The 13,682-nt window shown below is 49.5% G+C and overlaps 2 protein-coding genes across 3 annotated transcripts in view; one reads left to right on the plus strand and one right to left on the minus strand.

Annotated features, from left to right (window-relative positions):
- Ints7 (integrator complex subunit 7) overlaps positions 1 to 11,306 on the minus strand; it is a 50,663-nt gene extending 39,357 nt beyond the window's left edge. Inside the window, exons 1-4 of the mRNA XM_013122637.3 lie at positions 11,115 to 11,306; positions 4,743 to 4,872; positions 3,919 to 4,065; positions 1,424 to 1,561 (exon numbers count right to left, since the gene is read on the minus strand). Of these exons, the coding sequence (XP_012978091.1) occupies positions 1,424 to 1,561; positions 3,919 to 4,065; positions 4,743 to 4,872; positions 11,115 to 11,208 (509 nt within the window). The 5' untranslated portion in view covers positions 11,209 to 11,306. The remainder of the gene's footprint in view (positions 1 to 1,423; positions 1,562 to 3,918; positions 4,066 to 4,742; positions 4,873 to 11,114) is intronic.
- A 258-nt stretch (positions 11,307 to 11,564) lies between these two features.
- Dtl (denticleless E3 ubiquitin protein ligase homolog) overlaps positions 11,565 to 13,682 on the plus strand; it is a 37,117-nt gene continuing 34,999 nt past the window's right edge. Inside the window, exon 1 of one of the 2 annotated variants that reach the window (XM_005082871.4) lies at positions 11,565 to 11,776. In XM_005082871.4, coding sequence (XP_005082928.1) covers positions 11,725 to 11,776 — 52 coding nt within the window. In that variant the 5' untranslated portion in view covers positions 11,565 to 11,724. Of the gene's footprint in view, positions 11,777 to 12,338; positions 12,358 to 13,682 lie in introns of those variants that run through there. The other variant, XM_040738419.1, reaches the window with a different exon arrangement.

A 13,682-nucleotide genomic window follows, 5' to 3' on the forward strand; every position in this document is an offset into this window, starting at 1 on the left:
CCTCCTGAGTGCTGGGATTAAAGGTGTGTGCCTCTATGCCCAGCCAAACAAAATATTAGATATCATTTGACCAGTCATTCTGATCTCAGCAAGACCTAGAACAGTACAGAGCCACAATGGTGTAGATAGAAGACCTCAAGAAGAGATAAAAGCTGATATAAAAATGATATGTTTTTTAATTTACACTCGGATACATAAGAACTTCAGGCTTCCCTATTAGATTAATCTGGTATTATACAAGGCAGAACACAAGCATATCTTACTGAGGACAGTGGTATACAGTAACTTCCTCTGAATTGAACCATTCCGTCCTTAAGACCACTTAAGACTCAGAAAGTGAACAAAACCCACAAAGCTCAGGAGGCACACAACTGAGCAGTGTCAGGAAGTTCCTGAAACTCAGAAAATTCGTAAGCATGCATCAAGGTCATACAAGCAGAACTTGCTGGCTCTCCTACTGGCTCAGGGTGCTCAGAGACGCAGCTCTCCTGAGTCATCACCACCCATGCTTGGGGTTGCAGCAGCTGAGGCCCCTGTGCTCTTGTAAGAAATCCTTCACTCATGTGCCTACACACAACCCCAGTGAAACATTTTTTTGTCTGTCACCAGTGTCCTATCTGGGGTGAATGAACGCTCACCTAAAAATGATCCTCATAAATAAATGTAATCACTAAATTATGTACTTATCCAAATAGAGAGATGAATTTAGAAAACTGCTTTTGGAGCCACTGGACGTACACAGTTACTGTGGCAGCACTAATCAGATGGAAACTGTTCACAGCATAGTTCCTATGCAATATAAGTTCTCTCCGTAACAAAAAACATGGGGATGGCGGCCAGTCAGCAGGTGAGAATGTTTGCTGCTCTTCAAAAGGAGCTGAGTCTGTTTCCCAGCACCCACACTGAACAGCTCCATAATCACCTGAACTCCTCAAGGTAGCCTGCCTTTTCTTTTTGGTGCACACACACGCCGCGCGCGCGCACACACACACACACACACACACACACACACACACACACACACACACACACACACACACAGACATCAGTGTAGCATACAACTGAATATGCCAGTCAGTTTATTTCAAGTAACTCTCTTTGCCAGAGTGTGCAGAGTCTAAGGCTAAAGAGCTGAGCAACAGAAGACAATCAGAAATTAGCAATTTTGGATCATGCATGTGTTTGAGGAAGGCTCTTCAGGAGACATCAAAGCTATCAATGGCAGCTTCCCCAAACCGGCCTATGAGGACCTTGTCTTTTTGTAACCAACATGTGTATTTTCTTCCCCGAACATGGTTTAAGACTCTTGGAAAAGACACCTCATCACTGACATCTTTCCACATCCCTTAACGACTACCGATATTGATTAGTTATTCTCTCAAAGACTCCCCTGGGAGCCACATCACTAAAGGCCCAGGCTTACTTTGACTGTGCAGAGAAGTTTGCAGCTGCAAAAACAGCAGCTTCAACCTCTACGTTATCATGGGAATCCAGGCTCTGTCGAATACTGTGATGGGCATTCTTCCTCTCAGGGATGATCGATGCCAGACTTCCCAACATCCTACACAGACAGAGGTCCAAAGTCAGAGACACAGTGAAGGAAAAGGAAGGGAAGGCATGCTTGATTAGCAACTCAACAACTTCAGGTCAAGAATGGTTAGCTTTAGGAATCTAGCATGGCCCAAATCTAAGCACACCATATGCTTAAGCACATTGGGAATATTAAAACAGCTTACCTAGCACAAGCCAAGTCTCCTCCCCCTTTCCCGCCCCCCCTCCTTTCTTCCTGGCCCCAGGGGTTGAACTCAGGGCTGTGCACTTACACTGCCCTCTTCCCGGCCTCTGAAACACACAAGCCACACTCCCAAAGAGGCATGTGAAGTACACCTCAGGTATCAGAGCCCAGAAAAGAGCCTTCTGAATTATTAAAGCATCCCAATATCAATTTTCCAATGTTGCATAAAGAAGCCCACTTTAACAAAGTATTAGGAATACAACATATCTGCCATTAAGCAGAATCACAAAGTACAGCAGACTTCCCAGATTCTTTATCCAGCATCAATAAATACAGGCATGATGCTTTTTTAATCTACCACATCAAGAGAAGGTTTTTCCAGTAGTGGAGGATGCCCCCTGCAGCTCAAGCCAGTATTTGCAACAGTGAGGAAGGTAAGGCACAGGAAACACAGGGGCGAGGGTGGGGGGGTGGGGAGGGGTGGATCTGCTGCCACGCCTGCCAACCTGGATTCAGTCTGCAGCATCCACATGGTGGAGAAAAGAACTGAATCCCGAAATCTGTCTTCTGTCCGTACACTAAATAAAGACTTGTAAGCCAGGGGGTTTTAGCCACACCCGTTAATCCCAGCACTCAGGAGGCTGAGGTCCAGCAAGATAGCTCATCGGGTACAGGCACTTGTGCCAAACTTGATGGACAACCTGAGCTCATGATGGGAAGATTTGATAACTTGCCCTCTGCCTCCATGTGTGTGCCCTGGAACACGCACATGCGTGCTCTCTCTCTCTCCCTCTCTCTCTCCCCCTCTCCCCCCCCCCCCTCTCTCTCTCACACACACACACACACACATACACACACACAGTAACTATTTTTAGATAAGAAATCATTTTTACAATTCTAAAAAGATTATGCCCGCGTTTTTAACTTCTAATTCAGGAGCCATGGTCTGGTTGGCTGGAGAGAACATCAGGTGCAAAGAGACTTGTTCCTGTCCTAACACACTGGTAGACTGCCACAACACTGTTTCTGATGTGAATAACACCATGTGAATGTCACTTTGTTTTGTTTTGCGGTTTGTTTGTTTGTTTGTCTGTTTGAGACAGGGTTTTTCTATGTAACAGCCCTGGCTGTCCTGTAACTCACTCCGTAGACCAGGCTGGTCTTGAACTCACAGAGATCTGCCTGCCTCTGCTCCCCAGTGCTGGGATTAAAGGCATGCACCACCCAGCAAGCTGGATAGTTCCTTAAAGGTAACTCTCAAGAACTTTTTTTTGGTCTCATATAGTTCAGACTGGTCCTCAACTGTGTAGCTAAAAGGACCCTGAGCCTCCTGCCTCAGTTTCCCAAGTGCGGGGATTACAGCTGTATACCACCACACCCAGTGTCGTGAAGCTCCACAAAGCTGGGAACTGAACCAGAGTTTCAGCAGTGCCAGGCAAGCACTCTTCCCGTAACAGCTGCAACACCAGCCCCACAAATGGTCTTCAAAATACCACCTGATGTTCAACTTAATCAAAAGGCAAAAAAAAATGACAAAGCAACTAATTCTGAACAAGAAAGTACCAAGGCTTGACCCAGAAAAAGGAAAACTCAGGGAAGGGAAAACCAATAAGGAGACCGATAATTTAATTAACTGAGCTGCAAAGATTCCCCCCAAATTATGTGATTATACAAGCAGAATTGAAAGAGAATGAGGACAGGCATGGTGGCATGCACAAGGAACCCCAGGTACTTGGGAGGCTAACACAGGAGGAGCCCAAGTTCAGTGCCTGCCTGGGGAACATCAAAAGAGCCAAGGCTATGCTGTAATGAAACCCACCTCGGGGCTGGAGAGACGGCTCAGAGGTTAAGAGCACTGACTGCTCTTCCAGGGGTCCTGAGTTCAATTCCCAGCAACCACATGGTGGCTCACAACCATCTACAATTCCATCTATCTGGTGCCCTCTTCTGGCAGAACACTGTATATGTAATAAATAAATAAATCTTTAAAAAAAAAAACCACCTCCTTCTTAGATAGGAGCTCCTACAAAGTAGGATGTTTGAGACACAAGCAAGACAATTTACAACCAAAATAGCATTACCGATGTTAGCCTGGACTGACAGATAACGATGGCTGCCATTATTTTTTTTAGTCTTAGTGAAAAACAAGCCCTTTTCTCTATATAACGACAGTGACACAGTACCGCAGAGTGATAGCTCTTGCCACAGGATCATTACTGTGAATCACCGAGAACACTCTCTTCACAAATTCGTCCACGTTTAGAATCTTCTCCAGGTGCTTCTCACTTTGCTGGGTCACTTTGAGAACACACAGCCTCAAGAAGTTGTTTCTGGGAATAAAACGGAGAAGGAAATTAGCTCACTAAAGAAACTGTGTATGTGACAGGGTCAGAGCAGTACTATCTCCAAATGCTTTTCCTGCTGCCATTATCCCTGTCACCGCTAAGAGCCGTTATACTGCATGTGTCTGCAGCACCGCTCCAAGATGCCTAACGGCCAAGTCCATCACAACGGCCAAGTCCATCACGGCCACGCCCAGGGCACCTGGTGGCTGCCCTCTCCCCCCAGGGCACCCATCACTGCTTTCCTCCCTCAGGTCTGACCTGACACATGTATGGGCACAGGGCTGCACAGAGGATGGAGAAAGAAGTGGGGGAGGAAAGAGTGGGGACAGAAAAGGGGAATGGGCGTTCAGTTTAGTCAGTGCTCAAAAACTGCACATGCATGCATCTCATGCTGCGAATCTCTAAATGAAATCAGGAATTTCTTAAAACAATCTGTACAAAAAAAAACCCTACAAATGGGAACAAAATATACATACAGTAATAGAAAAGGTTATTCTGATTTAATTTATCTTGTTCCCTAAGGAAATAATTACTCTCTGAGTCTTACTTTCCATTTCTGCTAAAAATGCCATTAAATCGAGTACCACAGTGTGGTACAAGGAATGCACCCCACGCGGCAAGAAGTCCTGATGGCCGGAAGAAAGGCAGCACAGACGACTTACCCGACTCTGAAGACATCAGCTAACTTTAGGAACGCAGAGTTGATGAGGATGGGGAACGGGTACTTCTGGAAGAGCCTAGGAAAGCGGACAACTGCTTCACACTGTTCCCCGAGTTTGCCAGACCTCAGACCTATTGAGAAATCACAGGAGGAACCAATCATAAACTTGTAGCTCCAGGCAGAAACACCAAACCTTGACTTACACAGTCACTGGAGAGCAAGTATTCAACAAAACTAGAAGTGGAAGGAGGCCGGGCAGGATGGAGCATGCCTGCCTGTGAGCCCGGCTCTCGGAGGCTGAGGCAGGGAGACTGCAATTCACATAAAGCACAAAAGCAAATAAAGATGGCACACAAAGCCGTTACCGCAGTCTGGGCATGGTGGCACATACCTGAAATCACACCACATGGGAGGTAGAGGCTAAAGAATCAGTTCAAGGCCAGCCTCAGCTACATAGCAAGTTTGAGGCCAGCCTGGGCTACATAAGACTGTCTCAAAGCAAAGTAAAACACAAATAAGTGCTGTAATATAAAAATGCCCCCAAAGTGAAACAAAGCTGCTACAAACACTTTAGCAATTTCACAGACTAGCATTCTCCTTTTGAAATGTATTTATTGTTTCATTTCCCATGTATAAGTTAGTCAAGTACACGAGAGTAGCTGCAGAGGCCAGAAGATGACGCTGGATCCCTGGGGCTGGAGTTACAGGTGGTTGAGAGCCTCCCAACGTGGGTGCTAACAACCTAACTGAGGTCCTCCGGAAGAGCAGCAAGCGCTTTTAACTGCTGAGCCCTCTCTTGAACTGATTCTCTTAGACACACAGCAATGAAAAAGAAACAATTTTAAAAATGCTTTAATACTATTCAGGAATACAAACTATCAATGAATTTAGCCGTCAGATAGTCTTTGTGGTATACACCTAAAGTCCCAGATATGCAGGCTGAGGGAAGAGGCTCACAGTTAAAGGTTAACCTGGGCTACAGAGCATGTGCAAGGCCAGCTGCAGCAACTTAGTAAAACTGCCTCAAAAAGGGGAGCGGGGGACTGAGACCATAGTTCAGTGGTAGAGCACTTGCTGGGCACTCTCAAAGCCCTAGGTACAATACCTGGTACGACAAAAAAAAAAAAAAAAAAACAATAAGCAAGCAAAAGACACACTTAATTTATGCTCTCTATCACAATGGAATTGAATTAACAATCAGAAAAAGAACAATATCTAGAAACCCTCCAAGTATTTGGTAATCAAACAATGTACTGCCAAGTAGCCCACCACAGGGGAAAGAACAACTCAAAAGAAAAATTTATTTTGTGGGTCATGGCTAACCGCAGAATTTCAAGGAACAATTACAGTATCAAATACTCATGTTAGGAAAGAAGAGATTCCAGTCAATAATCTATAATGTAACAAATGTGTTGTGTGATATTCTGTGTTCTGACAAATAAAGTTTACTTGGAGTCAGAAGGCAGAGCTAGCCACTAGTTAGCCATAGAGGCCTGGAGGTCTGTACAGAGAGCAGACAGGAAGTGATAAGCGGGGCAGAGAGAGGATCTAGGCCCCACAACTTTTGGTCGGAGGAACCAAAGAGGTAGGAAGCAACTGTGACAGCTCCTCTGCTTCTCTGATCTTTCAGGTTTTACCCCGCCCTGTTTTTTATTGCTAAGATTAATTAGATTCACGCATCACACATGGACAACATAGCTGAGGAGCTCTGAGTTAGAGTGACCCCCATAAGCTCCTGTCTGAACGCTTGGTCTCCAGCTAATGGAATGACCAGGAGGAGGTGTGCCACTGGGGTGGGCTCTGAGGTTGACCCGATCTTTGCCTCTGCCTGCTGCCTGTGGATCAGGGTGTGAAGCTCTCAGCCACTGCTCAGTGCCATCCATAGTCAGCTTCCTGCCATGACAACAAGGGCCTAACGTCTAAAACTGTAATCCTCCAATTAAATACTTAAAGTAAGAGTTGCCTTGGTCATGGTGTCTCTAACAGCAGTAGACCAGTGACTAAACTCAATGTGGAAAGAACAGCGTTTTAACACTGATTCTACAATTATTATTATTCTAGAAACACGGGAGTGGGGGGGGGATCTTGACCTTAGCCTGAGCTATACAAACAACAACCTGATGCTAAACACACCAGAAACATAAGACCTATAAATATAAAGTTTCTGGGTTTGCTTCTTTGTGGATATGGTGGTTTGCCGGTGCGTATGTTTGTATAGCAGGTGCTAACAGTGCCGCGGGCACCACATCAGATCACCTGATACCCAAGGTTGACAGCCGCCGTGTGGGTGCTGAGAACTGAACCAAGGTCCTCTGGAAGAGCAGCCAGTGCTCTTAACTGCTGAGCCACCTCCCCAGCCCCATAAACACTTTCTAAAACAACACAAATGTCAGACAGCACGTGTTGGAGTTTCTTAGCTGAAATCTTAGCAAAAGCTTCCTGGCTGGTTATGCAGTTAATCTCTCAAGCATTTTTAGGACTAAATTTCTTGGTTTTTGATTGTTGAGGCACAGTCTTGTTTTTCAACCCTGGCTGTCCTGGAACTCACTAGAAATGATCTCAAACTGCCAGTGACTGTCCTACTCTACCTCCCTGGCCCTGGAGTTAGAGTATGTGACCACACTTGGCATTAACGACTACCAAAACGTCTAACAGCACCTGACACCACACTGCCGAGCTAACCGGATGACGAGGGCACGTGGTGTTGCTGAGAAACGAGAGGTGCTAGAGTGAGCTGTGGCACTGAGGGCAAACGCAGCTGGCACAGGAACTGTCAACACTTGTGAGCCTTTTCTCCTCAAATCTCCAGAGCTGAAGAGAAGCAGGTGTCTGAGTGGCAGGGTCTAAATCAGTCAGATGCCACTCTTGAAAGACAAGCTTGAGTTTTTGCTTCCACCTTTGTGAGAAGAGGCTCATACGGGCCACTCTCCAAGCATACGAAAATGGTTCATGAGACACCAAGTAACCACTAACACAACTAACACTCACTAAAAACACCACAAATGGAGCATTACCAGGAAAGGACATTTCAAAAAATCACTGGGTACATTCTTTAGCTGAGATGAACATGATTCAAAACTGAACCACTAACATGTTCTCGTTTCATACATTCATTTTTAAAAGGTGCTTATGCAGTAACAGGGAGAAAAAATACAAACGCCAAGCACCACACACAGGGCTAGAATAGAGCGCCATGGCAGAGCACATCAGGAACAAGACCCCAGCATCACAAAGAAACAGACCGAGTACAAATGCACACCAGAAGGCGGCCCGCCACCAAGGGCTTAGTAAACGGCAATAACAAAGGCCACTTCATATTGAGAGAGCAGGAACACGGAGTAATTACTGAACATCCTTTCCCAAAACTTCAGAAACCATTGCAAATGAACACACTAACAGACAAGAATGCAGTCTGCGTGTGTGTGAAAACACTGGTTTAGATCAAATAAGAACTTTTGAGACGAAGCAGATCACAGTCATATAAGAGTGAGGCCGTGGTTTCAGTAATCGCAGAAAGGGGCCTTGGATTTCTGATTAGGGGATCTGGTCCTGCACAGAAGCAGCCGCTCACCAACGAGACTGCAGGCAGTGCTTCCTAAGTCAGCTTCATTGTGGTGAGCTGAAGCTAGCCTTTGACCTGGTTCTACATACCTCTAAATTCAGTCTGGCAGTCAACATGTCAAGAAAACGAACCCAAATCCGCATGGTCTACAAGTCTACTCCCCTCTTCTACCCCCGACAGGGTTTCTCTGTGGAGTGACTCTAGCTGTCCCATAACTCACCTTGAGACCTGTCTGCCTCTGCCTACGGGAGTGTGTGTGTTGGGATCAGAGGCCTGCGACACCACACCAGGTTGTTCACCTGTCTACTCCTAAACCCACAACTACGACATGGAGTCAGTCCCCTGGCACATACTCGGTGGCTGAAGCCACTCTCTCAGGCCTGTGGAGTTACATCTCGCTAACCCTATCACACTCGTGACGACACGGGCAGGACAACAGTAGTCTTTTCCACAGGGAGAATTAAGATGTGTGGAACTGGGTGCAGAGTGCCATCCCAGGGGACATCCTAGAGGGTGGGCTCTGTCCCGACTCCCACCCAGCCCTCAGAGTTTAGTTAGCACTCCATAAGGATTTCCACCAGCCTCTCCAGAAGCAAACCCATCCTCTGCAGTCCCTCAAGAAAGGGAATGAGCCACCACTCCCTTCCCACTCCCTCCTTATCCTGTCCTAAGCCAACAGGTTGAGTGACGTCACTTAACCTTTCTCTTGCGTGAGAGACATCTTGCCTGTTTTCATCTGGGTGACTGTCTATGAGCTGAGGGAAAGAAAGATCCTTGGTCTGATAAGATTCTGCATCAGGAGAGCTACACTCTCTAGAGCACTATGTGAGGCTGCCTGTGGCAACGTCTCCAGGCCCAGAAGTGCCCGTCTGTGTCACACGGCTCTGCTGCGGACTCGCACAGCCGATCTCTCGGAGCTTGAGGCTCAGCTGTGAAACACGCACCAACCACTCACTTCTTACACAGATGCGTTTTATTCAACTCTTCTTTTCAGGGTGTTTATGTTTAACTGTGTGTATGTGGGGGGCAGCAGGAGGTAGACTCCCTGGAGTCACAGGCAGTTGTGAACTGAACTCTGGTCCCCTGCAAAAGCAGTGTGGCCTCTTAAAGGCCAAGTCATCCCTACAGCCCCAGCAATCTTCCTAAAGCTGTAAATCCTATTTTATCATTATTGTGTAACTCTACATCTCTCTTTTTTTTTCCATGCCCCATTCCTGATCCCTGTCCTACAATATTATCTACTCTCAGCAAGGGACAACATCAGCTACACTAGAGTGATATAAAGTACCTTCCAGAAGGAAACTGTTATACAACATTTAAATAAAGTTCCTATTGTAACTTTATATTTTAGAGGCAAAAAGATCTATAGCTTGTTAAGATTAAAAACCAAAAAAACAAAACAAAAAACCCCCAGCTCAACATCACATCAACTTTTGTTTGAAGAGTAGATACTCAATTCGGATGTTGGGACTTTTTCTTTTTTTTGTACATCAGAAGAAAGTGTAAAGACTTTCTTTAAGAACCTAAGAACAGCCGGGCGTTGGTGGCCCACACCTTTAATCCCAGCACTGTGGAGGCAGAGGCAGGCAGATCTCTGTGAGCTCAAAGCCACCCTGGTCTACAGAGTTCCAGGACAGCCTCCAAAACAATATAGAGAAACTTTGTCTCGAACCCCCCCCCCCCAAAAAAACAACAACAACAACAAAAAACTAAGAACGATATGCCTGGTGCGGTGGCACGCTCCTTTAGTCCCAGCACTTGGGAGGCAGAGGAACAGGTGGATTTCTGAGTTCAAGGTCAGCCAGGCCTACAAAGCGAGCTCCAGGACAGCCAGGGTTACACGGAGAAAGTGTGCCTCCGGAAAAAGAAGACTATAGGAACGGGCCACTGATGTCATCACGAGTAAAGTGCTTGGCGCTGAATAAACCCAGGTATGACGGTGAACGCCTGTAATTCCAGGCCTTGGGAAGTTGAGGAACGAGGATCAAAGCTAAGTTATCCTTGGCTGAACAGGCATGGTCACAGCACCGAGCTGCAAAGGGACTGGAGTGGACTTGAAGACAGGTCCTTACGACAAACTTAACTAGTCCAGTCCCCAACAGTTAGGCCAGAAGCACAGATCAGCTGTAAAAATCTTTCCGTACACCGAAACAAGGGCTTCACGTTAACACTTGAGCTCCTTGTGGATATCTATCTGCCCCTGCCTCCCTTATCCTTGTCCAGACACAAAGGAGCACCTCTTCAGCGCTCCTAAACGCGCGTTTTGCACACCACTGTCATTTAGGGTTTGCAACAGTGCTGTCAGTTCAGCCTCCTGCGTCCGCCGTGCAGGCAGAGCGAGGCTGGACGATAATAAAGTCGCTTCCCACAATCTCATTAGCAGAACTGGAATTTTAACTCCTACCCCCAAAGTTTCTTCCCTTAGCTAACTCGTGGAGCTAACTGGTCGGCAGAGAGCCAGTGCCCCAAGCCGGCTTCTCAGATGTTCTCAGGCGTAGGGAGCCCGTTTTAGGGGGTCGCAGTTGGCCGTCACACCAAACAAGTCGCTGCAAAATGCTCGCGAAGTCATTTTGATGGAGACCTCACCTCCACCGAACGTTTCGGAGAGAAAACAATCTCAAGGTTCATTGCTTTTAGAAACGATCTCATTTGCTGTCCGGGAGACCGGGAGACCGGGAGACCGGGAGACCCGCTCCCCCCAGGTGCGCTTGCTCCCAGGCTGACGACGACGCAGGCGCCGAGGCGGCCGCTCCGGCTGCCGCCACAAGGTGGCGCCCCCTCCCTTCCTTCCCCGCCCGCGCCTGGCGCTACCTTTGTCCAGCTCCATGAGGGCGGAGTTGGCGTCCAGCTCCTGTTCGCCGTAGCCGGCATCGGCCAGAAAAGACTTGTTTGAGTTCGACGCCATGGCCCGAACAGCTACCGGACTCGCCTAGTCACGAAGCTCGCAAACGTCCCCGAGCGCCGCCATCTTCCCCCTCGCCGCGCCGTCTCGCGGATTTTTGTTCCCCCCCCCCACCCTTGCGCGCGCGGTCAGGCGGTGTACGCATGCGTCCCGGGCCCTCCCCGCCCCTTTTTCCCCACCCCCACCCCCGCCCTCCCGCGCAGGCGCTCAGGGAGCTCTATGGGCCCTCGGGTTCCCGCGGTTGAGCGCTGGGGGGGCGGGGCCTCGGCGGGGGCAGCTCCTCCCAGGCGCCAGGCCGCGGCGGCGAGAGCCAATCAGCGCGCGTGACGTCAGTTTGGCGCGGAGTTTGGCGGCCGGGGCTTGCAGTGGCGGGAGTCTGGAGGCGAGCGAGCGGGGCGGCGTTGTCGGAAGGGGGCCGAGCTGCGGCTCCGTGTGGCACTTGGGGGGCGATCTCCTCGGCGTTTCCCTCGGCGCAGGCCTCCTGCTCTCCCTCCTCCTCCTCCTCCTCCTCGGGCCCAGATGCTCTTCAACTCGGTGCTCCGCCAGCCCCAGCTCGGCGTGCTGAGGAACGGTGAGTAACGGTCCTAACGGCCGCCCGCCGCGGCGGGAACCACTTCCCCGCGGCGCTCCGGGCCTCGGATGGCCGCCGACTCCGGGCCTCGGGGGGTGGGGTCGGGGGTGGGGGGTCTCCCGCGGCCGGGCAGAGTCCCGGCGAGCGAGGAGCGTGGCGCTTTGGTCCCCTGCGGGCGCCTTTCCCGCCGCCGCCGAGCTTTGTGCAATGGGCACGGAGGCCGAAGCGAGAGGGAGGACGGGGGCTCGCAGGCCCCTGGCCGGCTGCTGACGTCACCGCCGCGCGCTCGCCGGGGAAAGCGCGCTGGCGGGGGACGGGGGGCGAGCTCCGGGCCCCGGGACTCTTCTCTCCTCCCCCCCCACGCTCCCACCCCACCCCGAGAGAACCTCTGCGAGCCTCGCGCTCGAGGAAGCCAGTCGGGCGGAGAGGACGCGCGACGTGTGCTCTTCCAGCGCCCGTGCCCTCCCCTCCTCCCCCCCTCCTCCCTCCCCCCACCCGCATCTGCACGGGGGTCTGAAAAGTTGTCGCGCGCGGGCTGAAACTTGCCCCCGCAGCCACACCCACGAGGCGGCCCGCGGGTGGTAAGCAGATGGAAGGGTATTGTTCCAGATGTAGTTTTTTGGTGCCCGAGGCGTATCCAGAAATGGGTTGTCGGTTGGTTTGTTTTGTTTTGTTTTCCCCTCCGCGGTGGGATTCGGCCATATTCTTCGTGGTAGCGTATAGAGAGTCGGCTCGCCCCTACGGTTCTCGTACAGAACACCCGCCGGCAGTCGGGGACGAGGTTGGGTGTATGTGCCGCTGAGCCAAGTCTTCCAAGAGTAGGCCTGCTCCCACCTAAAAAGTTTGCGCTTGTGGTTAGCGCTCTGCCGCTTTCTTTCTTCCCAGAACTTCACACGAGTCACTCCTTCCCGTGTCGGGAATGGCCGCCCTCCACAAGGGTTGTGAGCCCTCTTGAGAGCGCTTGAGTTCGGATCCCACCTCCTTTTTATGGGGCCGAGGCAGGCTGTTCAGACTTTCTGTGTTTGACATTCTGTCTGTCTGTCTGTCTGTCTGTCTGTCTGTCTGTCCACCTTTCAACCTCTCTTCTGTTGGCAGATGCTCGTTGGGTCATAGGTGGTGGAATTCATTTACTGTAACCTCCCGAAGTGAGTGCGTCTCGGTTCCCTTGCAGTGCTGCAGCCACACTTGAGTGACTACAGCCATGACTCGGATCCTACTGCTGCCCGCGCTCGTCCATTCCCTGTGTCTCAGATGAGCTTCTGTGAAAGCTTTGTGGGTTGGGCTTCACCCAGTCAGGCATCCGAGCATCTAAAATTCTAATGCCCCAAGCTTTTCCCCCAAACCGGTTATCCTCTTTGGGCAGTAATATTTTAGACTGTGTCCCCAGCCAAAGTCTCAAGAGTCACTCAAAGACTCGTTTTCCTCTTATTACCTGTTGAGAGTCCCTCAAGCATGCTTGCAACCACCTCCCTTTCTTTCCCTTTCCACCCTCCTGATGGAGCCTCTTCCCCGCCTGCTGAGCTTCCATCGCCCTGGACTGCACCCTGATGCTTTGCGCTCTGGATCACAGTGAGCCTCCGAAATGCTCCTAACCTTTCACTATGTGTGACACTACAAACACTGTAACACTTGGTAGTTATGATCTATTAAATGTGAGTAGACCTTTAGCTACATGGTTACATTTTCTTCTAAATTTATTTCTGTCTTACTTTCCTCCCCAATTTATCCTATTGTAATTTAATGTATCCTTGAAAAGTTCTTAACCACCCTGTCATCATGCCCCATCAAAAAGTGTAAATTGCTGTTTTCTGTGGTTTTAATGCTGTGGCTCCTAAAAGTTTCCCTTGGGATGAATTATCACCATAAATATGAATAGTGGGCTGTTGTTAGAAGCTAAATGACATTT

Source organism: Mesocricetus auratus, unplaced genomic scaffold (assembly GCF_017639785.1).
Source record: "Mesocricetus auratus isolate SY011 unplaced genomic scaffold, BCM_Maur_2.0 Super-Scaffold_100676, whole genome shotgun sequence".
NCBI lineage: Eukaryota > Metazoa > Chordata > Mammalia > Rodentia > Cricetidae > Mesocricetus > Mesocricetus auratus.